Source organism: Lissotriton helveticus, chromosome 5_1 (assembly GCF_964261635.1).
Source record: "Lissotriton helveticus chromosome 5_1, aLisHel1.1, whole genome shotgun sequence".
Lineage (NCBI taxonomy): Eukaryota > Metazoa > Chordata > Amphibia > Caudata > Salamandridae > Lissotriton > Lissotriton helveticus.
The window spans coordinates 1542024390-1542047722 of NC_136065.1; the positions used below are offsets into that span (position 1 = coordinate 1542024390).

Sequence of the window (23333 nt, forward strand, 5' to 3'; positions counted from 1 at the left end):
TTTTCCCTGCCATAGGAAACTGAATGAATAGGAGCTGGCTCTCCGCACAATTTTTAACATAACTTTTGTGAAGAAGCTAAAATATCTGCTGAGGCTGCAGCCAGACCCTCGTCGCATGAGAGCTGTGCCTGACCAATCATTAATTTGAAAAGAAAGTTGTTCAGCACGGGGAACTTTCCAGTAATTGTGTTCCTATTCCAGCCCTGGGCACCATATTTTCCCACAGGAGTCTTTCTCAGTGCTTAATTTTTGGAAAAATGTGTGCCAGGGCCTAAGATGCTTCTCAAGAGACCACTGCAGCTTTCACCACACAATCAGCCTGCCAGTGCTCTCAAATGCCAGAACCAATGCTACCCATTTAGCATCACATAAATGTGACAATATTCTTGGCCACTCACAGCTGAAAGAATGATCTGGAGGTAATGATATTAATATTTTATATGTATTTCGTATTTCAAAAGCGTTTACTGATGTTTAAAAATATGCAGACAGCACCCCCATGTGGCGGAATGGCATAAAAAAGTGCAGGCGTCAAGAAATAAGTCTCAGTGCTGAGCACCGGCAAACACTGGTTCAGATTAAGTACTGGCCCTTCTTTTCGTTTGGTTCTGTTGCTTTGATGCCTTGTGGTTTCCTACCTCAGAATTCCTCTCCTGCCTCATTCATTCCCAAACTTCATTCTTTCTGCTCTGCTTTGCTGGCCAATTCCTCACTGCCCTTTCAGTCTCTACCCCCAGCACCAGTGTGAGTCTCTCCACATCTATCCAAGACCCCTGCTTGATGTCCACCCCACCCTGTGCTCCATCACCTGACCTGCCTGGTGAATGCTATTTTTAATGCTTGCAGTAATCTGCACCAAAGCTGTATTTCTACTTACGGACATATAGTTCTGTTTTGTGACAGCAAAAATCAAAGTTTGTATTTTGACTGTTGCCCACAGTAGCTAAAAGGTGAACATTTATGAGTACTGTCATGGAAGAAAATGAGCTGGATCAAAATAGTTGTCTATTAAATAAGCATAAACCATGCTAAATAGTGCCATGGTATAGATTAGCACAGAGAGAAATAAATAGGCCCACCAGGGCAGTTCTTGTAATCTGCCTTGTCTCTGTCTCAGAAGTGCACCTCCATGTTTTATTCACTTCCCTCTAGAGTGTGCCCGCTCACTCACACAGCATCAGGTTATGTGAGTGTGTGCCTGTGCCAATGTACATACCTCCCGTGCTTACAAGGACAGTACATGCAGGTGTACAAATGCCACCGTTGTTGCGTTCTGTTGCTGTATAATTGCTATTAGAAGCTACTTTAGACTGTCCTGTGCATAGTTAAGTGGCAGGTATTTCTTTACCTCCTGGGAGAGCCAACTCCTTCTCCAAACCCATAATTTAATATGAGTTAAGCACAATTATGTTGCCACCATTTAAACCCTGTTTTTAGAAACTCCACAATCTCCGCAAAAAAAGCCACTAGCAAAGTCAATAGATTTAGCTTGCATTTTCAGTTATAAGCCAGATATTGGCCTTGTCAAAATCGCTGGATGTGTTTTTGAACAGTGTTCCAGCAGCAGGAACAGGGGAGCTGCGGGCATTCTTAGTCGTGGCATCAGCCTTGTGGCTTGAGGCCGTTGACAGGGATGCCAAAGGTTGTGCCTCAGTTGGCAAGTAATGGTTAGATCAATGTAGTGGATGTGATATTGTTATCATGGGACATACTGCAGAAACATAGTGGCATTTGAGGAGTCTCTAGCAACCCAGTTGTTGTATTCTAAAGTAAACCATTGTGTCGTAAAAAATCTAAAATATGTTTTTAATGCAATGTATGTATACGATATAAACAGTCCCTTGTGTATTGAAATGGAACCACTCCACTGGAGGTGGAATTACACATTAAACAGTCAATAGCATGATGGTGGGTCAACCATGCCTGCTACACTGGCGATGAGGCCGGTACCGACCCACGCCACTGCAGCCTGGTTCCTCACCTGCCTCACCGCGAAGGCCGCTGCGACTGGAAGGTTGCCTGCTGTCTCTGATGCTCCCAGTGGCTGAGCCACGCTGCCGGTCTCCTGTATCAGCCCTCTCAGCAGGTGGAGCTCTGCGTGGTGCGTCCGCAGCCCTCACCAAGTGGGCTTGCCCTGCCCACTGGAGGGTGTGCACGGCATGCACGTCTGCTCCTGCAGCGCCCTGCACCACGTGCAACACTTCAGGGACCACCACCACACCACGGCGGGACAACACGCCAAATGTACTCTGATACACCACCTACATACCAAGGGGTTCAAAGGCACCACTCTGAATAAACAAACCTTTAGAGTATAATAAAAAACAACTAGGGTGCACACCGACGTTGCAATTCCCGCTAGACAGCACTGAGGCACACTGAAAGTGTGCCAGGCCTGCCCCAAAACACCCACTAGCCTTTACCTCTTCAGAGAAATGCCGCTCAGCCCCAGCAACCCAATAGCCACACAGCTGTGACGCCTCTCCCAGCCTTCAGTGAACTATCTGACCCAGACACCCCCTGATGGAGGTCTTGGATCTGACTCCTCAACCACTAATTCAGGGGCACCAGGCAGACAGACTGCGCCGTCAAGAGCTCGCTGCTCATGCACTATGACAGCAGGGAGCTGTATGGCCTCTCTGGGACACTCCCTGACACAGTCCACAATGACAATTTCACCGCCAGAATGAGGACACTCAGCAGACACTTTGACCCCCAAATCAACCCGGACTTCGAGCGCTTCAAGCTGCGCTAAGCCAAACAGTCAGACACCAAATCGGATGACGACTTTCTCACCCACCTGAGAAAGTTGGCAAGCACGTGTACCTTCCACAATCAGCGGGAGGAAACCTGGGCCCAACTCATTCAGGGGTGTAGGGCAGTGGTACTACGACAGCTAATCCTCAGGCAGCCCGGTGAATCCCTGGACGATATCCTCATACTGGCACAGTTCCACAAACTTTCAAACTCCAGAGCAGATGGAAGCAGCCCTCAATAGCCAGCCAATGGGGCCCTGTCCCTCCAGGCCCGCCGTCATTAAGGAGAGGGTGGACCCTATCCAGAAACGCCCAGGCTCCCTATGCGGTAAGCAGACTCATTTTGCCAAGGTCTGACGAAGTGGATGGTCGAGAGCCACCTTTTGGAAATCTTGGGCAATGCCGGCAAACATCAAACATCTGTAGCTTGAAGACACCCCTGGCTTGGTAGACATCGTCCAGCACGGACCCGGGTTCAATGCAGAGGAAGGGGAAGATGACGTGTTTGTTGTATCTTTTGCCAGCCGCATTAACCACCGTCGAAGGCAGCCCCACCATGTGCACTGTCCAAGTAGCGAACACTGCCATCAAAGCCCTCATCAACACAGGGGCATCAGTCAAAGTGACAGATTCGGAGCAGGATTGCCGCCTCATGCCATGCCCTTCCCTCTCTCCGACCAAGGCAAGGATCTGCTCCTATGGGGGGACAGAGCCCCTCCCTCTGCGGGGAATGATCGAAGTAGAGGTGGCCAGCGAGAAACGTACCACCAGAGCTAAGTTCCACGTAACAGAAGGAAAGAATGGCATGCTGCTGAGCTGCCACACTGCAGAAGGCCTCACAATAGTTTTCTTCGTCAATCAGATTCATGACTCACATGCCAACGCCATACTGTAAGAATTCCCGCAGCTGTTCAAAGATCTGGGCAAGCTCAAGGACAAGCAATTTAAGCTACAGATTGATGCCTCCGTCAAGCTGATGGCACTCCGGAACAGAAGGGTTCTCTTCCATCTGAGGCCACAAGTGGAGAAGGAGCCAATAGCGTTAGAAAATCTGGGAGTCATTGAGAAGGTCACGGGTCCCACCCCGTGGGTATAAACTGTGGTCGGGGTACAAAAGCCAAAGCAACCCAGAGCCATCAGGGTCTGCATGGACATGCGTCTCCCTTATCTGGCTCTGAAAAGGGAGCGCCACCTGACACCCAATATAGACGACATTGTAGCTGATCTCAATGGGGCGAAATGGTTCTCCAAATTAGACCTTAACTCCGGTTATCACCAGCTGGAGATTGCCGCAGAGAGCCGGTACATCACGACCTTCTCCACTCGCGTGGGCCTGCGATGATACAAGCGCCTCAGTTTTGGTGTGTCATCGGCTGCCAAAGTTTTCCAAAACACCATCAGGGAGACTCTGTCAGGACTGCTAGGTGTGCACAACCTGAACAATGACATCCTGATATTCTTCAGCAGCTTCAAAGAGCATCACATATGCCTCCAACGACTGGTGGACAACAGCCTCACTTTGAACAAAGCTAAATGCTAGCTTTAGTTTTAAGAATACACAGAGTTTTTTGGGTACGTGTTTTCCCGTGAAGGACTCAGGGTAGACGCAAAGAACGCCATCACCATCTCAATGGCACAAGTCCCCATTACCCTGATAGAGGTCCACAGTTTTCTTGGGATGGCCACCTACTGCCGTCATTTCATACCAAACCTGGCTTTTATGTCTGAGCCTCTGAAGTCACACACATGCAGTGGTGTACCCTAGGAATAGGGCCCACATGCCAACACGGCCCTCAATGCCATCAAGGACGCCCTCATGGATAAGACCACGATGCCCTACTTCTACCCCGGAAGGCACACAGAACTAATCATCGATGCAAGTCTGGTCGGCACGGGCGGTCCTCCTGCAGAACACCAACAACGTTTGGCTACCAGTAACCTACGCAAGCAGAGTGCTATCGGAGACAGAGATGAGGTACACCCAAATCGAAAGGGAGGCTCTTGCCATTAAATGGGCCTGTCAGCATTTTCACCTCCACGGCCACGAGTTCAGGTTAGTGACAGACCACAAGCAACTCATCCCTTTATTCACCAGGACCACCTGCCTGCCCCCCTCAAGATAGAAAGATGGGTGGTGCAGCTCCACGCCTACCGGTTTGACGGCACATATCACCCGGGTGCCAACAACCCTGCTGGCTACCTGTCGTGCTACCCGCTCCCTGATGATGCACTACAGCTCCGGCGAGGTGAGGAACACACAGAGGAACACACAGAGGAATTTATCAGGATGATTACCCAGGAAGACATGTCCCAAAGCACTGACACTGGAAGAGTTTGGTGCAGCCACCAGCCATGATAGAAATTCAGCAGTCAAGAAGGCGCTGACACACAGAAATTGACAACTCTTCCTGGATGGTTCCCGATTACTGACTGCAGCCGACCAACTCTTAAGGCAGCAGCTGTGGAGTGTCCGCCACAAATTCCGCAAAGGACCCCGCAGAATCATGCTGTGGGGCCAGATGATCATAGTCTCAAGAGACCTGTGGAATCGAGTCAATTAACTTGTCCACCTGGGGCACCAAGGGTGGTGGAGACAAAGGCCCAGCTCCGCAGCGAAGTGTGGTTCCAGGGGATGGATACCCTGGTTGATAAGACCATACGCCAGTGCCATTCGTGTGGGATTACCAGGGGGATCAGGCACCCGTGCCAGCCATCGCCGAAGAACCCAATCATGAGCCCTAGTCAAAGGTCAGCATTGAGTTTGAGTGCTTCCCAGATGGTCGCAACACTGTAGTCATAATTGACACCCACTGGAAGTAGTTTCATCCACGTTATTTCCCCAAATGAAGGCTGTACTTGAGAAAACTTTTGCGATGCTGGGCCTGCCGGATGAGGTAAAGTCATACAAGGGACCCCTGTTTCAAGGCAGGGAGTTCCAGGATTATCTCACCTACCATGCAATTCGACATTGGAAAATCATGCCGCAGTGGCCCCAATCCAACAGGGAGGTGGAATGTTTCATGCAGACTCTCAACCGAGATCTCCGGATCGGAGTAGAGAAGGAGGAAGATGCAAAGAGTTGTCTCCACCAGTTCCTTAATGCCCACAGACAAACCCCGCACAGCACTACCAACTGCGTCGTGGCCCACCTCCTGTTCCGGAACCCCGTGTGACAACATCCCAGCAAGTCCCGGCTGGTGCCGCGCTGAGCTCGACTGTGAGGCCACCCAGGCCAGGAGAGAGATCACCAACCAAAAGGTCTCACTGCAGTTAGGGAATTACATGGTTGTCAAAGACAGGTGCCCAAGCCGGAAATTCAGGACACCCACCCTATAAGCCTGAGGTGTGGAAGGTCATTACCATCAATGGAACCATGGGCTCCACCCGAAGGGGGGCTCGAGTAGTCACTCGGAACATCTTGTGGTTCAAAAAGGTGGTTGGGCCCTTACAGGACGGAAGACCGGACATTGACCCCGATGGTGGAGACAACGAGAACGTTGTTCCATCTTCCTTCCCAACTTGGAGCGAGGAAGGTCATGCCCCGACCGAAGCGGACTGGACGGTCCAGAATGAATCCCAGCACATCTGGGCCTCCGGAGGAAACATCGTGCTGGACAGCCTGGCGGGGACAGAGCCAAGCACCAGCTCCTAGAGCCAGACGTATGGTCTTCGGCCGAATCCAGCCCCCAGACTCAGATACTTTGTGTGCTCTCAACATCCAGGACTGTAGCCAAGCAAATATTGGCCACTAAAGAAATGGAACACATAGCCACTGTATCACTCCTCTGGGCGGGCTCGCCCAGAGGAGATAAATAAACAGGCTGAAGATCCCTTGGGGCCCTCGCCCACACCCGAACCAAGTGTGAGGTTGTATTGTTTCACTGCATGGTAATAGGCCGCATAATCGCACGGGCATTGCCAGGCTGATGCAAGATGTGGTTGACTTTGCTTCAAACACACTGTGAAAGTGGCTGATACAAATTTAATGGAGGCTGACAAAAGCCCACTCTGTATATATTTCAAACTATAGATCTTGCAGAGAGTTATGGCTTCATTAGAGAGCTGAACATTTAGTATTTTTGAACAATATAGAAAGTTAAAAACCGGTAAATGTTATTTTAGGAGTTTTTAAAGACAAAGCTAAACTTTATTTAAATGTATAAAAGTTATTTAGGAGTTTAAAAGTGGATTGCCTCCCTAGTCTATATATCATCTCTTCTTCCGCCTCCAGTTGTCTTCGTAAACAGTTGTCTTAAATGAATCCATGCTAGTTTATCTAACATATAATACTGAAATGACTGCTAGTATTTTATTTACTGTTCAAAATTATGTCTAAGTTCACTTAATACAAATTCCTAAAAAAATATATACTGATTAGGAACATCATAAACATTATTGGTAATTTGAACAATTTTTAATAGTTTCATTGGTGCCCTGATTTTGTTAGATCTCTTGAAAGGACTTCACAGTCTGCCTCAGGCTGGTATCCTCTGAAGTTCCTTCAGTAACTGCCATTTGGGAGACACCTCAAGGTTCTGCTTTGTTGATACCACTGTTCAATTATTATATGCAACCGTGCAGACTATACTGCACTACTATCATACACAATTCATTTTTTCACATAGGTCCTATTCCTATTTGGTTTAAAAGAGAGTCCAGATAACACTGCCTCCACATTGATATGCTGAAAACTTGCAATGATTGCAATAAGTATTTTGACACATTTCTTAAAGCAAAACAGAGGATTGGCTGGCAAGAGTTGCCATCATTATGGTTATTTTAACTTTGGCCTGGCACAGTGACTAATTGGCCCTTGCCCGATTCTTGTAAAATCAATAAGGAATCCAGGCGTAAAGCTGGAGTGCAGTCTATGCTGGCCATGTGCTAAGAGGCTATGTTATATTGACCTGTTCATTCCATGTTCAATTTTGTAACACACGCTGCCGTTTCTGACTCCAGATCAGTACATTTAGGGCCAAATGCTTTCGTCAAATCCAAGCTGTATTATGGGGCTTCTGAAAAAGCACGGACTAACTCAAAAAGTTCAAAGCAAGACCAGTTTCTTGCCTGCAATAAAGAGACTTGGTTTGTGCTGTTCCAAATTCACTTTAATATTTGCCAGTATACAAGAGGACCTCTTTAAAATCTATGTCTAAAGCACAAAAGAACAACCTCTTTGCCACGTCCCTAGGTATGAGCTAGTAGATTTTCGTTGTATCATTGGAAAGTTTAAGTGCGGTAAAAATTTGGCCAAACTTGTCACGTTCAAGGAGATACTACTTTTCGTCCTCAGAAAAGAAAATGTAGGAAATTATTGCAAAGGTAGTTAAGTTATATGTTCCGTGAGGATGACGAGACAGTAAAGTATCATCTTGTTAATATCATCAAAATTCTTTGGGTAGGTCTTTACTTAGACGTGTATCCAGGTGGTGGAGACATATTGCTAGCAGGTTTCCTCGAGTACTTTAGTGGCAAAAACCTAGAGGGTGCCTGCATTTTAGAAGTCCCATTAAAATAACAATCCTTGCCGGTAACATAAGATTTTACTTTTCACCAAGTAATACATATTTACCTGGAAAAAGAGAGCATGTTTTGATGTTCTCTCAAATTTACAAATGAAATCACAGATTTGTCAACTTCCAAGATTTTTTCTCAACTTCAGTAAGTCAAAAAGAGAAAAAATATTTCCGCCAAGCTACAACCTGCTCGCATGCTAAAGTTGCCATGGTTGCTCTGACTCATAGTGTATTATGCAGTAGAATGCTTGTAGTACAAGGCACAGGGGACTTTTTTACATCTCAAAAGTACACAGAATCATCACACAGATTATTTATCATATAATCCACTGTACACAGAAATCTGTCTTTTTTCTTGTATGTTTTTTTTACTGCATAATGCTTATTTGAAAGTTGTGGTCAAGTTTTGTCTTCCCCATTGCTCTTTCCCTTCTCTTTCTTTACAATTGACTTTCCACTTATGTCTATTTAATATTGTTTTTCCCACATGAATATTCCCTTTGTTTTCTCCGTCTGTTTCTTTCCCATGTGTCTTTCCTATTGAATTACTGTTTCTGTGTATTTCCTGTTGTTTTGCTCCTGCCAGTGCTTTGGGGTCTGGCTTTAATGAGCTCTCATATACAAATCAGATATGCTCCAATGCAGTTTCCATGTGCAAGCATAATAAAGCCGGATCTATTGCCTTAACCAATGCATATTTTTATGTGTGGGGCTAATTCTGCAAAAGGTTATTGCAAGCCTTGTCTTCTAGCGCTCCTGTGACCCTGAGGGTGGCACGGAGTCTGCAGCTGGTTCTTCAACCAGATGCCCCTTTGCACAGGTGCGTTGGGTTCACTCACCAGCAGGAGGCAGGTCAGGAGGTCTAGTCCTTCGGAGTCCAGCCTGCAAGGAAGAGGAGAAGAGTATATTCAGTTTAGCATCATGGGGGGACACATAAAGAATCTTCTGGACTGGTCCAGACATAATGCATATTGAAGGATCAAAAACCCTTTTGGCCTAATGACTAACATTCTAAACATTGCACCTGGTCAACGCTGACACTATACTTGAGGATCAAACTATCACACTTCAGGTGCCTAAACTTACATTTAGCTTATGGTGTGGATGCATAAAAGGGAAAACGTTTACTTCAGGTCCTGTCAAGCAAGCCAGACAACTCTAACAACATCTTCAGTGCCGCAGCACAATACTCTGCCAACCCCATCAAGAAAACCTTGAAGGACAGCAAGTACACTCTTTCGACATCCCACTAGTCATCAAAGCCCCATCACACTGGTGCAAGGTGGCGGGATCTCAGCGCTATCCAGGGCACACTCGACACTTCGCTGCTCAGTTATGAAGCCAGTCCATGATCTGGCCTTCCCTGCTTCACTCAGCCTCTCTTTATACATACCTACAGCCTACCCACTCACTCTCAACCCCAACACCACTGCCTATTCCCAAAGATAAATGTACACATGTAGATTTACTCACGTGAAAACTGACTACTGCACATAGTAGTAAATGTACACTTTTTACCTTGTCATCATTTCCAAGTATAAATGTACTACTAGATGCAGACTTACATGTGTCCACTCCCTGAAACTCGGGGTGGAGCATGCTAGAAGATGACATGCATGTGTGTTAAACCACCTCTTGCTCAAGAAGATCTGTGTCATGACCGTAAACTGATGCCCTCTTTTGCCTCACACCTCTCTCGCTACCGCCTTGCTTCTCAAGTGATTGGAACAGAGCGTGCTCTAGACATGACCTGTCCGTCCCATATGGTCATCTGGTCGTCTCACCGCCGCGCAGTGGCTGCTTATGTGCACTATCTCCCACTTGCTTTTACATACAGTGCTTTCGGTTTTATGTAGAGGACTTCTTGTCCAAATACTCTTATCCCGAAAAAAATTAACATTAAATAAGTATATTTTTTGATAATTTTCTTCCTCCTATCTCATGCTCTCTGAATAACTGCCTCCTGTCATTTTGTAGCAATGCTGTGTCTTGTTTATATCATGTCTTTGAGCATCACACCTCGCTTGCCACCTCCCCGATAGGCAAAAACAGCCTATGAATCTTCTCCCTGAAAGGGAGCTCGGAACCCCAAACAAATCGAGCATTTCGTGACCTCTTTAGGTGATAAAGTGATCTATGTATTTTACAATACAATACAATATATTAAAAATACATTGAAAAAGTTTCGATGCCCCCTCTGAGTACTCTGTAAAGTCCATATTCTGACTGCCATTAGGAGTCACTCCTCAACAATTATCTGAGTGGTCACTAGGTGGCACTGCACTACAATTATCTGAGTGGTCACTAGGTGGCACTGCACTACAGCAAGGAACTTCCCCTTCCAGAGGGGAGGGACTACAGTACATCCTTTTCCCAAACAAGCTCACATGGAATTCAGACTTCTAACTTTATAATTACCAATTACTCACCAACCATGGGAACTACTATAGCACACTATCCTATTCTCTGGGTTGGACTGAGGCCATGTGGTGCTCTAGACTGGAGCTTATTTCATTAGTGTCCGGGGTTCCACAGCAGAGACTAATGTGGCAATGCCCTGCGGCTGTCACTAGGATATTGTCTCACTCTACCTTGGTGCGTGGTTGATGAGCGGCTGGCATCTGTAGAGGGGAAAGTTGTATGCTTTAAACTCAGGGTTGGATGTAATCCCAGGCCACGTCTCCTCTGTTGGTGTCCCTGTGGGTAAAGCGACAAAGGGGTATTAACACAATGTCTATTGAATGTTGGCATGCAGCCTGTCCTACATGTCATGTTCCCATGAAAGTGTATCCAAATATTCATCTAGTTACACATAAATCCTTCTAATCCATCCATTCATCCATCTGTCCTCTTGTTTGGCAATTCATTAATATGTCCATTAAATCAATCAATCCATCCATCCATCCATCCATTCATCCTTTAGAGATTAGGGACACTTTTGTTTTTAGGTCGAGGCTAGACAGCACATGCGCTGTCGCAAGACCTGGAGTAAGCAGTATACTGGCGTGGAATCCCGCCTACCGCTTGCTGTTGGCTAACTCCTCCGATGCTCTTCTTTCTTGGCTCTGAATAGGTTGGCTGTTTCGATACATCACTTCCGTTATTTCGGTAGCAGCACTGACCAACTACAGTTTTGTTACGCAGTACAGTGTCTAGGTCTTTCATTTGGGACTATTTATTCTGTTTTGTGCTTGCGGTATTTTATCACAACAGCACCAAGCGCTGCACCCGGTTTCATGTTATTTTCTTTTTTTTATCTATCAACATGCCGCCACCTTCATGGGCTGCCATGCACATATCTAAAATATGCACGGGCACTGCACTTTATAGTTTAGGGCTAGCGCTGCGCCTGCTTTCATCATTATTATCGTCTGCTTCTCGTTTTTTTACTTTCACAGGTATACTCTGGTTTTCCTCGCGCGAATGATAAATGCGTATTAGCCGAATATTTTTTTTGCCTATATGTGTGTACCTTGAGCGTTTTCGCCGAATGCAAATCGACCTTATACCCACATTTCTATAGTATTTTATTGCCATGGTCATGATGTGAGGGCAAGAGAATGCGCCTAGTGTAAAAGGGAAAGCATATTACTGCAAAGCAGCCGCGGCCCGTGGAGGGAGTTACGGTGGGGCAGGGAGGGGGAGGGGCAGGGTGGAGGGACCTAAAAACTGGCATATGGATAATTGCAGGTAAGTACACAATTTAATTAATAAAACGAAATTCGTAGCGCGCACAGCATTGCATTTTGCGATGCAGTGCGGGCTACGAAATTCGTTTTAATAATTAAATTGTGTACTTACCTGCAATTATCCATATGCCAGTTTTTAGGTCCCTCCACCCTGCCCCTCCCTCTCCCCGCCTCCCTGCCCCACCGTAACTCCCTCCACGGGCCGCGGCTGCTGCAAAGAGGCATCATTGTGCTGGGAATGTATAAACAACTGAGAATAAAGGAGCGATATGCTCATAATGGAAACAGAAACCTCTTCATTTTGTCCCAATTGTCTGTCCTTCCTTCACAAACAACTTGCCTTTTTTCTCCCCATCAATACAAAGTTATTTTTGGGAAAATAAAGTTCATTCATGCTGTGTGAAAGGAGCATTTAAGGTTGAGCCGTGCCCACACAAAAGGGAAGGCAGCAGCGGAGCCCTGGGAGCAGAAGGAGCAAAAGTTGGTCGATGTTCATTACTCATAGCTCGATGCTGGTGAAGAGGAAGGTGGGGGCAGAAGGAGCCCCACATCATTTTGTACCGCTGTATAATCTGCTTCGCACACACAAAAATGCACACAATCCACACTCACACACAAAGCACAACATAAACAACGCAAATACACCCACAAAAAAACAAGAATGTGCACACATATAAACACAACACACGCTATCACGTTACACAAAATAAAAACACACACACATACAAAAACACACAGCACAAACACACAGACAAACCACAGCAGACACAGCAGCAGCACACACACCACAGCACATATACACACAGCAGAAATTCCCAATATTTGTTCTTGGCTATGAGTTGATTTATTCCCCTTTTCGCTCTCAATCTCTTGCCTGTTTACAGAGGCACTGGAAAACAGCCCTTGGCCTGATTAAATGGGCCCCTTTTAATCGGAGGCAGGCTTCAGGAGTGAAAGATAATCCCAGGTAATGTTGACAAAGTTTTCATTTCTTGACACCCAATTAACTGCAATTATACGGTGCGCAAGAGCAGAACAGCTGGGAAGAATGGCCACGGAATGAGGCGCTGTGCCTCCCGGAGAGTATTTATGCAGCGCACATTAGCCCCGATTTGCTTTTCTCTGACAATAAAGTGCCAGTTTCAGCACTTGGCCAAACACAGCAATGGACAGGCCAGCTGTAGTCTTTAAACTCGGGGTTAAAAGCCGTTCAAAGATCTTTTAGGTCGAGCCTAGACAGACCTGGAGTAAGCAGTATACTGGTGTGTAATCCCGCCTGCTGCTTGCCATTGGCTAACTTCTCAGTTGCTCCTCTTTCCTGGCTCTGTATTGGTTGGTGGAGGTTAGCTGCATGAGCCAACGGTTTGAGATATGAGGTGGTGGAGGGAACATCCAAGAATAAATGACTGGTGGGCTTCCTTTACCACTGTTGAGATACCTACCCCCACCAACAGCCCCCATCTTTATTGTGCTTAAAAAAAACAGAACATTCCAAAACATCAATATAGGAAATATATTGAAGGTTTGTATATCTGTGAATGCCTGTAAGACTAGCTGGCATGGCATGATTGTTGTTTTCCACAAAGGGTGGTTCTACAACGCAGTAAGAAAACGAGCATTTGCTAAGCAATAGGTCTCGCATTTGCGAGAGTTTGAGCTATTGCCATTGTTAATACCAATGCCTTTTATTTCTGTATTTTAAAAACCTGCAAGCGGTGCGTAAACATGCATTTTGTACTTGCAGCCGTTGCTTGTTTTAAAATATTATTTCTCAAGCACGAACCTGACCCTAGATGGTACACAGCACTGTAGAGGGCGGTACAGAGGCATGAATGAGGCCAGCATGCCACATTTTGCAGAACCTTATATAGGTTTAGTGATTACGCTGGAGTTAATAGATTTACAAATCAGTTACTCGGCCGAATATATTTGTAAAGGGTAACAAACATTGCACGCTTTGTATTTCAGTTATTGTGTGTTCAAGTTGCAGGTGAAAAAGGGATCTTCTGCTAAGGGGAGTTATCGGCTGGTGGTGGATGCGTCAAAAGTACAGGAACACACCATTTTTGGATTTGTCCTGAACTGGAAGAGAGATAGGGAGAGTCTTAGGTGTGGGGGCAAGAAACACATTTAGGTTATATAGAACAAATATGTGCGGATTCTCCCTTCATTCTGATTGCACTCTTTCAGTACATTGGGCCTGATGTAGGAAAGGATTTTGCGATTGCAAAACCCTGCAATTTGTAGAATCACAGGGTTTCCAACCACAAAATGCCTTTTTCTAATTTACAAAACTGTGTGGGTTTTGAGATCCATGCCCAATTGCAATTTTGTAGGGGTGTAAAAGATACTTGGTATGCGATATAGACCAAATGGAAATTTTGAGGCCTCGGTTCCGGTCACAAGCCATTGAAAAGTTACAGACATATCAAAGGTGGTGGTAACTGAGTCCCTTTGGGACCTCTTCCCCTCTGGAAATTGTGTTAGCAGTCTCAGAGAAAGTATGCAGTGGTCCAGGAAATCGAATCAGTGCCTATGTCACCTATTTTCCCAAATGGGAAACTTTTTTTAAAATGATGCACTGTTTCCTTTAAAGGACAAGGGCTACTAAAAGGTTTTCCATTTGGAGATGCAAACACAGGGGTGGTGTCTGTGGTCCGTTGCAGGCCACCATCCCTGTGTTTGTAGACAATCACAGGGGGTCACAAAGTGCTACCTGCCTAATTAATATTCATCATTTATTTATTTGTTTTTAATTGTATGGCACACTATCACTCATACACAGTCTCTTCGTGCTCAAGTTACATCGCAACTGAAACGTCACTGCGCTACTGTTATTTCAGAAAAACATTGTGTGCAAAATATCATGAAACACAAATATCCTGTCAAAAATATGACACCATGAATATTGCGGGACAGGCTATAAATGGTAAAAAGATTCTCTTTTTTGTGTTTTAATATTGATTTTGTGATATTGTTGTATATAATATCGTTATTTCAATTTGTTTGATAAATTGTAGTTATTTTAGCATTTTAAGTTATTAGTATTGTAATATTATTGGTGTTTTATTTGTTTTGGTATATTTTTTAACATTTTTAAAAGGAATGCATTAAACATTTTTTATTAGAAAGACTTAATTTAGTATAGGGTTCTTCTGTTTGTAGGGGATGAGGGTGTGACGTTTTTTAATTATTTTGAGATTTTTAATTTGTTCATTGGTTGATCAAATCCTTTTTCTAATTATGCTAATTAATTTGACATTTATTAATCATATTCATTTTAGTTGTGTTATTGAATTTACCATGTCATTTTAATAATGTATCATTTTTATATTATTTTAAGAGTTTGTGTTCGTTCTTTGGGGTACTTTGATTGTATTTGTTTTATATGTATTAAATACGTTTATTTAAAAATAAATACTAAAATGTGATTTTGGCTATATTTATATGTTTTACTTAAAAAAATGAAGGAGTGGGAATAGTAAATCTGACATCTCCAAAGCCAAACAATTTGCCTACTGATGCCTAGGTTGGAGTGGAAATAGTAAACTTGACCCCCTTCAAAGTCCAACACTTTCTTGACTTTTATTTATGTTGGAGAGGGAATAGTAAATGCTATCCCTCCAAAGTCCAACACTTTACTCCACTTTTGCTAAAATTGGAGTGGGAATAATACATGAGACACCTCTAAAACCCAGCACATTCCCTTTCTATTGCTAAGATTGGAGTCTAAATCGTAAATGTAACATCTCCATGGTCCAACATGTTCCTACTTTTGCTTGCATTGGAGTGGGAACAGTAAATCTTACCCCTCCAAAATCAAAATCTGTTGCCAAGATTGGAGTGGGAATAGTAAATAGGACCCCTGCAAAGATGAACACGTTCCCTATCATTGCTTATTTAGGAGTGGAAATATTTATTATATCTTTTTCTACTGCTTTTACATTTAAAAAAATGTATTTATAACATTAATTTGTAATGTTTTATTTCATGTTTTAATTGTTTTGATTTGTTCATTTTTATTTACATGTGTATATGTTTTGCGGTCTGTTTTTAATGTAGATATGTGTATTCACTTTTATTTTTATTATTATTAATAATTGTAATGTCATTTATATACATTCTTTTTTGCAAATATTAAATTCATTTATCTATAATGTTAATTTTGTTTTAAACATTATCTAAATTAAATCAAATCTAATGTTATATTCTGTAAAACCTATATACTCAATTTTTTAATGATATTCTGGAACACAATAGTTTTTTAATCAATATTTTTGTACATTACATATACGGTATGTGAACATAATATTTCGTTTCCTAATATTTTTTTCACAACATTTGTTTCTCTATATTATGTCATACAACCGGGCCATCAATCATAGCGCCAAGTTTTACAGTATTTGTAAAATTTGTGCAATTTGAGAATATCAGTTTCAATGAGGATAATCGGAGGGAGTGAATTCAAACAGAAGGTAACAGGACCTAGAGAGATCAATTTTCCTATTTACACAGATTGAATGTTGGGGTGGGGATGGTGGGCTTAGACGAGGATCTCAGCAGCAGTTAAGGTTAATATATGTTAAATTAATCCTTGAAAAAAAAGGATCCATAGAAGGTCTTGTGCATTAGGCAATCAACTTTAAACTGGATGCATTTATTCAACGGCAGACAGTGAAGTTGCTTGCGGAAAGGTGTTGTGCGTTCACATTTTATAAATTGAAAATAAGTCTCAATGTGGTGCTTTGCAGTTTTTGGAGACAGTGTAGGCTTTTTGTGCAGTCCAAGATACTCTGAGCTCTCATTTTCCTTAAATTGAAAGAGACAGGATTGAGTGACGGACATATTCTGAAGTTTTAGGCAGAGAATGTTGTCCAGTATGATCCTTAGATTAGTGGCGGCCTTTAACTGTGAAGGACATTTTCTTATATTCTGCAGCCAGAACATAGACTCTCATTTGCTTATTTTGTTGGAGGGAAGTAGAGTCTCTGTTTTGCTGGGGTTGAGATTCAGGAAGTTGTGCCTCATCTCACAATTGGTCAAATCTAAAACCAAGGTCAACTCTAATGTCCTAATGTTTGACAGCCATCCAACAGATAAACTGTGTATCGGCTGCATAAAAATATATTTTTCTATTTGATATTTCTGCAGATGGAATGCAAGGGGACTTAGTAATATGTTAAAATAGTAGATGGGAAATAGTGGCACTTATCGGCAATCCCCAGTGAAAGCTCTCTAATTGGATGGATGGATTTGATAAAAAGCAACAAATGGAGGGCATTGCCTGGGAAGATGGCCGCCAGGACGTAGCTTACTGTGCTTCCGTTCTGGTCTGTGAAAATTCTATGGTGTCTGTCACAAGATGTCACCCATTTCGCCACTCTGGGACCACCATACTACAGTGACTGTGGCAGACCCTATTGGGGGCCAAAAAGTGCTGATGGCAGCCCCCACGCCTCTGTGAGAGTATCGAACCAGGTGGCGGGGCTTAGGGTCTGATGCGACCTGGACGCCCTGAAACGGGCCGGGCTGTTTCGATATCATGCTGCTGTGCATGCACCAGGAACCGAGATAGTTGAGGCATCCGTGGAAGCTCACGGCCAGCGAGGGCCGCAGAGATCAGCTGATGCTGGAGGTGCTGTGATTCCTGACGCAAAGGAGAGTTCTACTTGTGATATTGGCCCCTCGTGTGAAGGCCCCCGCGGCTGTGATCTTTGTCCCCCCCTGTCTTGGCACAGAGGCTGCCTGCCAGTTTACCCTCCTCACACTGTGATAGCAAATGTGCTTAATTATAGGGATAGAGACGCCATCCTATGTGTGATCCGGCAAGCTGGGGACACCAGATTCAAGAACCTTGTGATTCACATTTTCCCGTATTATACTAGGCAAGTGCAGAAGTTGTGGCTCACATTTGGGGTGGTCAAACAGAAGTTGAAAGTTATGGAATTTAATGACATGCTCTTCTACCTAGCAAAACTGACGCTGATTCACAATGACCGATCACATTTCTTTGTCAGTGTGGGACTGGCTGGAGGTCCATGGTGATGGTCGGATCCCGGCGTCGACTCCCCGTGACTCTGTCAACTAGATAGGAAACTACTGCCACTCACGACTAACAGGGATGCCTAGGAAACGAGGTGGTAGAGCCTCTAGATCCTCTTCTTGAGTGATAGTCAGACAGGACGGCATGTTGGACATAGAGCAGTAGAGATCGGTAAGGGAGGCAGCAATGGCGCTGGTAGAGGCAGTGACGGCCTCCAACTCTGACAAGAGCACTGGGGAATGATGAAGGAAACTGGGAGAGACCTGAATTTGTGTTCGCCTCTGCTGCTAATCCTATGGATTGATACACTACAATGTAGTTACCACACTTTCGGTTTGTACATTCGACTGTCACAACGGAGTGCAGGGCGGGGTTTCCCGATAAGGCGGATTGGTGCAGTGGACAGGATGTTTCAAGAGACAATTTGTGGGTGTGGATGAGTGGGTGACGTGCTGAGTAAAAGGGGTAGAGGTACCCCATGTTTCCCCATAGTTCGTTTTTTAGTTATTAGGCCTTAGGTTTTGGGGGAGATTTTTGATTGTCATAGTTGTGCATAGTTTGAGTGACTCTATGTGTTGGCTGTGTGGGAACATGCTTGGAGTGATGTGGGTGTGTGTGAAGGGCTGAGCAGTGCTTGTGGGCGGCGACTATGATTGCAGTCACTAGGTGCAGCTTCCCCTCTGATATTGTTGAGTTTGTGGATTGTTTGTGGACTGTGGGGATTTTTGAGGGTTAGGACTTTATAGTGGAGTAAGCACTTTGATAGGGGTGGGAGTAGCAGAGTTGTAATGTTTGGGGAGACACATGTTGTTCAGTTGTGTTTACCCAGTGGGAGGGATGGTATGTTTCCAGTTTTCTGGGTTAATTTTTGCAGTGGCGATGGTGCAGTATGTGATGAGGGAGGGGCGGAGCTGGATGGGGGGACGTGGGTGGACGGGATGATGAGGATCACATGAAGTTATGGCTGCCCGTTTTAAGGTGGTGACATGGAATGTGCGTGGGCACAACTCCTATGTTAAGCAATATAGGATACATATATATCTCCGGCAGCAGGGCATCCATATCGCTTTGTTACAAGAAACACACCTGATAGAGAATGAGGTCCAAAAGGTGCAAAAGAAGTGGAGGAGTCAATTATACTCCATCACACACTCTAATTATGCCCGCTGAGTTTTAATATGGGTTGCCCCTCAGGTTCCTTTCCAGGTTCGGATCTTCAAAGCGGATTACAAGAGCAGATACCTACTTCTGTATGACCTGCTGGACAGACGAGATGCATGCCTGTTGAATGTGTATGCGCCCAATAACGATTACAGGGCCTTCTATCTTGACATGGAGCGCAAGTTCCTACATTATGAAGGGACACCCATGTTATTGGATGGGGATTTTAATTGTGAGCTATACAGTAGTTGGGATCATCACCCCCTGAGACACAGGACAAAACCTAATATGGTGGCCATGCTGAGAGGTGTAATGGAACGTATGGGCTGTTTGGATGCCTGGCACACGACACACCCTGAGACCAGGGCAAAAGCATGCTATACCCAAGCTCATGGCACATATAGTTGCCTTGATAGATTCTCAGAGGACATTGTCATTAACATAGTAGATGTTCAGATATTGGGTAGATTCCTCTCTGGCCATGTACTACTGGTTTTGGAGTGGGGAGTATATGGGTATATAGGCCCAAAGTGCAGCTGTGAGGCCTATGCCCTGAAGGGCTTGGTGACTCTCAGTTCCATGGAGGAGCTTTGAACAGTGAGTGAGCAGTGACTGTCGGTTATTTTGAAACTAATCGGTCTACAGTGACCTGCAGGGGGATTGAGTGGGATGTTCTGAAAACAGTTACTTGGGGGAGTGACTTTTGCGTAGTAGTGGCACTAGATGCCACCTAGAGGAGCAGCGGTTAGCGACCATCCTGCGTGATGCCCCTACTTTGGGGGAATGGCGAGAGACACTATTGACTGCCCAAATGAAAGTGGGGGAGACCTAGGATAAGTTGGACTGACTGATTTCGCAAGACTATTGCCAACTACTTCATCAGGAGGGTGACAAGTAGGGACACCTTCTTGGGTGGCTACATATAAGGGAACACCTGCCCCCGATGATGCTTTTGCTGAAGCATCAGCATGGCACCATTGCTGGGTCACAGGCTGGAGTCAGTCTCCTCCTCCGGTATCACCTGGAGACTGCTAATAGAGAAATGAAGGATAGCTGACTAGTGGAGGTCTTCAGTTGCCTGGATCACCTGACGTTCCCTCGACTTACGGCGGAACAGGTGGAGGGTCTGGAATGGGACATCCTTGTAGATGCATTGTGAAAGGTGGTCCGGGAGATGGCACGCTTCAAGTCACCGGGCCCCAAATGGGCTCCCCGTGGAATACTATCAGGCAAATTCAAAGTCACTCATCCCCGCTTGCTGGAAGCACTTCAGGAGCAGCCAGGTTGCTGGATTTTACCACAAACCAAGCAAGAACCAAGATTCTTATAGACCCCTGTATATGTTAGGGTCTGTACAAAAATACTCGCAAATCCCTTGCGACCAAATTACGTGGTGTGGTCACCCACTTAGTGCACTGTGATCAGTGTGGCTTTATGTCGGGAAGAGTCTCCCAGATGAATTTCAGGAATTTGTCCCATGTGTTGTATTTTGTCGCTGATGGAGAGTTGGAGAGTTGGAGGCAGCACCGATCACTTTAGACACAGAGAAGTCGTTTGATACTCTCAAATGGGAATATCTTCGGGAAGTTCTCAATAGAATGGGGCTGGGACTGGTTGTTATGTCCTGGGTGAGGCTACTCTATGCTGCGTAAGATAGAAAAGAGGGGCCCCTTCTGAGCCAAAAGGGATTAGGGCACTAGTACAGTGAAAAAAACAAGAAATCCCTTGGGAACCAGAATACTCATACAGGCATTATTTTAACATACTGGTCATTCACTTGATTCACACCATTCAATCACTGTGTCAGTTCCTGCCAAAATTAAGCCACAAAATGCAAACGAAAAACAAGTCACTACTAAATTAAAAATAATAAGACACAATTTATTTAGCTTAATACAGCATCTTCTCAAGATTAAAAACACAATAAAATGCTGACAAATAGTACACAGGGTTAAAAAGATTTAGTTTAACAATTCATAAAAAACATCCTGTAATCCGCATGAAAGTAAACAGAGTGAAAAAAGCAAGAGTTAGACCTGGCAAGTTAGTCTTAACAAACTACACATCTGTCATGTACTTGTGTTTAAGAACAGGGACTGGAGCAAACTTCACTTGTGCTTCTCAGGCAGCAATGTTCCCCAAACAGATTGTGTACATAAAAGTAGGTGTCGACGCGTTTCAATGGAAAAATCTTTATAGGTCCATCTTTTTCAAGACTAAATGAGATATGCACTCAGTCAGATAATTCATTTTTCATGCGAAATCCTTCGTAATATGAGAGGGAAAGAAGAAGGGGCAAAGAACCTCCCAGGTGGACGACAATTTGAAGTTTTAAAAGAATTACTCTTCCTCAAAAATGCTGTTTGTGAATGTAAAGGAAAGTTCCAAAGGGTTTTCTATGGTTAAACCTTTCTGGCAGTATGCTCAAAGGTTCGGAATAGGTCCTGTTTATGTATCTCTCCTAAGTTGTAATGAAGGAACAAACTCCTTATCAGTTGTTCAGTCCTGGCACTCCCGCTCTGGTAAATGCACTATTATTTTGGATTGAGGTCCCTGTATGCTCATTTGCGTGATCCGTCAGAAAAAATGAATGTACGGCGCAGACTCACGTCGGTCCAACACGGGCGGGCTCGCAAATGAGCATACAGGGACCTCAATCCAAAATAATAGTGCATTTACCAGAGCGGGAGTGCCAGGAAAACCCTTTGGAACTTTCCTTTACATTCACAAACAGCATTTTTGAGGAAGAGTAATTCTTTTAAAACTTCAAATTGTCGTCCACGAGAGAGGTTCTTTGCCCCTTCTTCTTTCCCTCTCATATTACGAAGGTTTTCGTATGAAAAATGAATTATCTGACTGAGTGCATATCTCATTTAGTCTTGAATAAGATGGACCTATAAAGATTTTTCCATCGAAACGCGTCGACGCCAACTTTTATGTACACAATCTGTTTGGGGAACATTGGTGCCTGAGAAGCACAAGTGAAGTTTGCTCCAGTCCCAGTTCTTAAACACAAGTTCATGACAGATGTGTAGTTTGTTAAGACTAACTTGCCAGGTCTAACTCTTGCTTTTTTCACTCTGTTTACTTTCATGCGGATTACAGGATGTTTTTTATGAATTGTTAAACTAAATCTTTTTAACCCTGTGTACTATTTGTCAGCATTTTATTGTGTTTTTAATCTTGAGAAGATGCTGTTTTAAGCTAAATAAATTGTGTCTTATATTTTTATTTAGTAGTGACTTGTTTTTCGTTTGCATTTTGTGCCTTAATTTTGGCAGGAACTGACACAGTGATTGAATGGTGTGAATCAAGTGAATGATCAGTATGTTAAAATAAAGCCTGTATGAGTATTCTGGTTCCCAAGGGATTTCTTGTTTTTTCACTACTCTATGCTGCACCAGTTGCACGTGTCCATTTTGGACATGTGGTGTCGGAGTGCTTCCGTATTGAGAGGGGCACGAGTCAGGGATGACCCCTGTCACTGTTCTTCTTCGCTTTAGCAATGGTGCAGCTGGTGATTCAACTTTGCAGCAACATGACCAAGCGGGGTATTGAGTTGGGAGGCATTACCCATGTTGTCTCGCTTTATACAGCCGGCGCGCTCGTTTATGTCACACGCCCAGAGCAGTCGGTTGGGGTGTTGCTGGGGATCATGTCTGAATTTGCTGCAATGTCTGGCATTTGGTTCACAAGAAGACAGAACTGTTTCCCCTAGCCACACTGGCATGCACACAACCTGCTGAACTTCCAGTGATAGGGTTTTGATAGGAAAGGAACTGCTTCCGGTATCTAGGGATTCAGGTGGCAAACACCTTGGAGCAGGGGCGGTGGGTGACATTTGAAAGTGGTGGGGGCGCAAAGTGATTTGCATATAGCACCGTAGCGAGTGAGCGCAGCGAGCGACCCCGAACCCCAAATGGCGGGTTTAGGGGGGTTACCCCCAAGAAAATTTTGAAATAAAAAGAAGAAAAATCGTGCATTTTCAAGCAAATTTGAGAAAGCAGGAAGGTTAATAAAGCAATTGTGAAAGTGCAGTTATTACAGTAATAGATGGCATAACATAGGTAGCTGCTTATTCAGTATGACCACAGAGATTCATACATTCCGTCCTATTACAGACTCCGATATTGGCATTAAAAGTACTCTCCAGCTTATCAGCTTCAGC

At 44.4% G+C, this 23333-nt stretch overlaps 1 protein-coding gene across 2 annotated transcripts in view; it reads right to left on the reverse strand.

Annotated features, from left to right (window-relative positions):
* CDK18 (cyclin dependent kinase 18) overlaps nucleotides 1-23333 on the reverse strand; it is a 613826-nt gene that overhangs the window by 166500 nt on the left and 423993 nt on the right. For both annotated transcript variants that reach the window (XM_078644609.1, XM_078644608.1), the window contains 2 exons: nucleotides 10864-10969; nucleotides 9112-9154 (listed from right to left, as the gene is read on the reverse strand). In XM_078644609.1, coding sequence (XP_078500735.1) covers nucleotides 9112-9154; nucleotides 10864-10969 — 149 coding nt within the window. The remainder of the gene's footprint in view (nucleotides 1-9111; nucleotides 9155-10863; nucleotides 10970-23333) is intronic.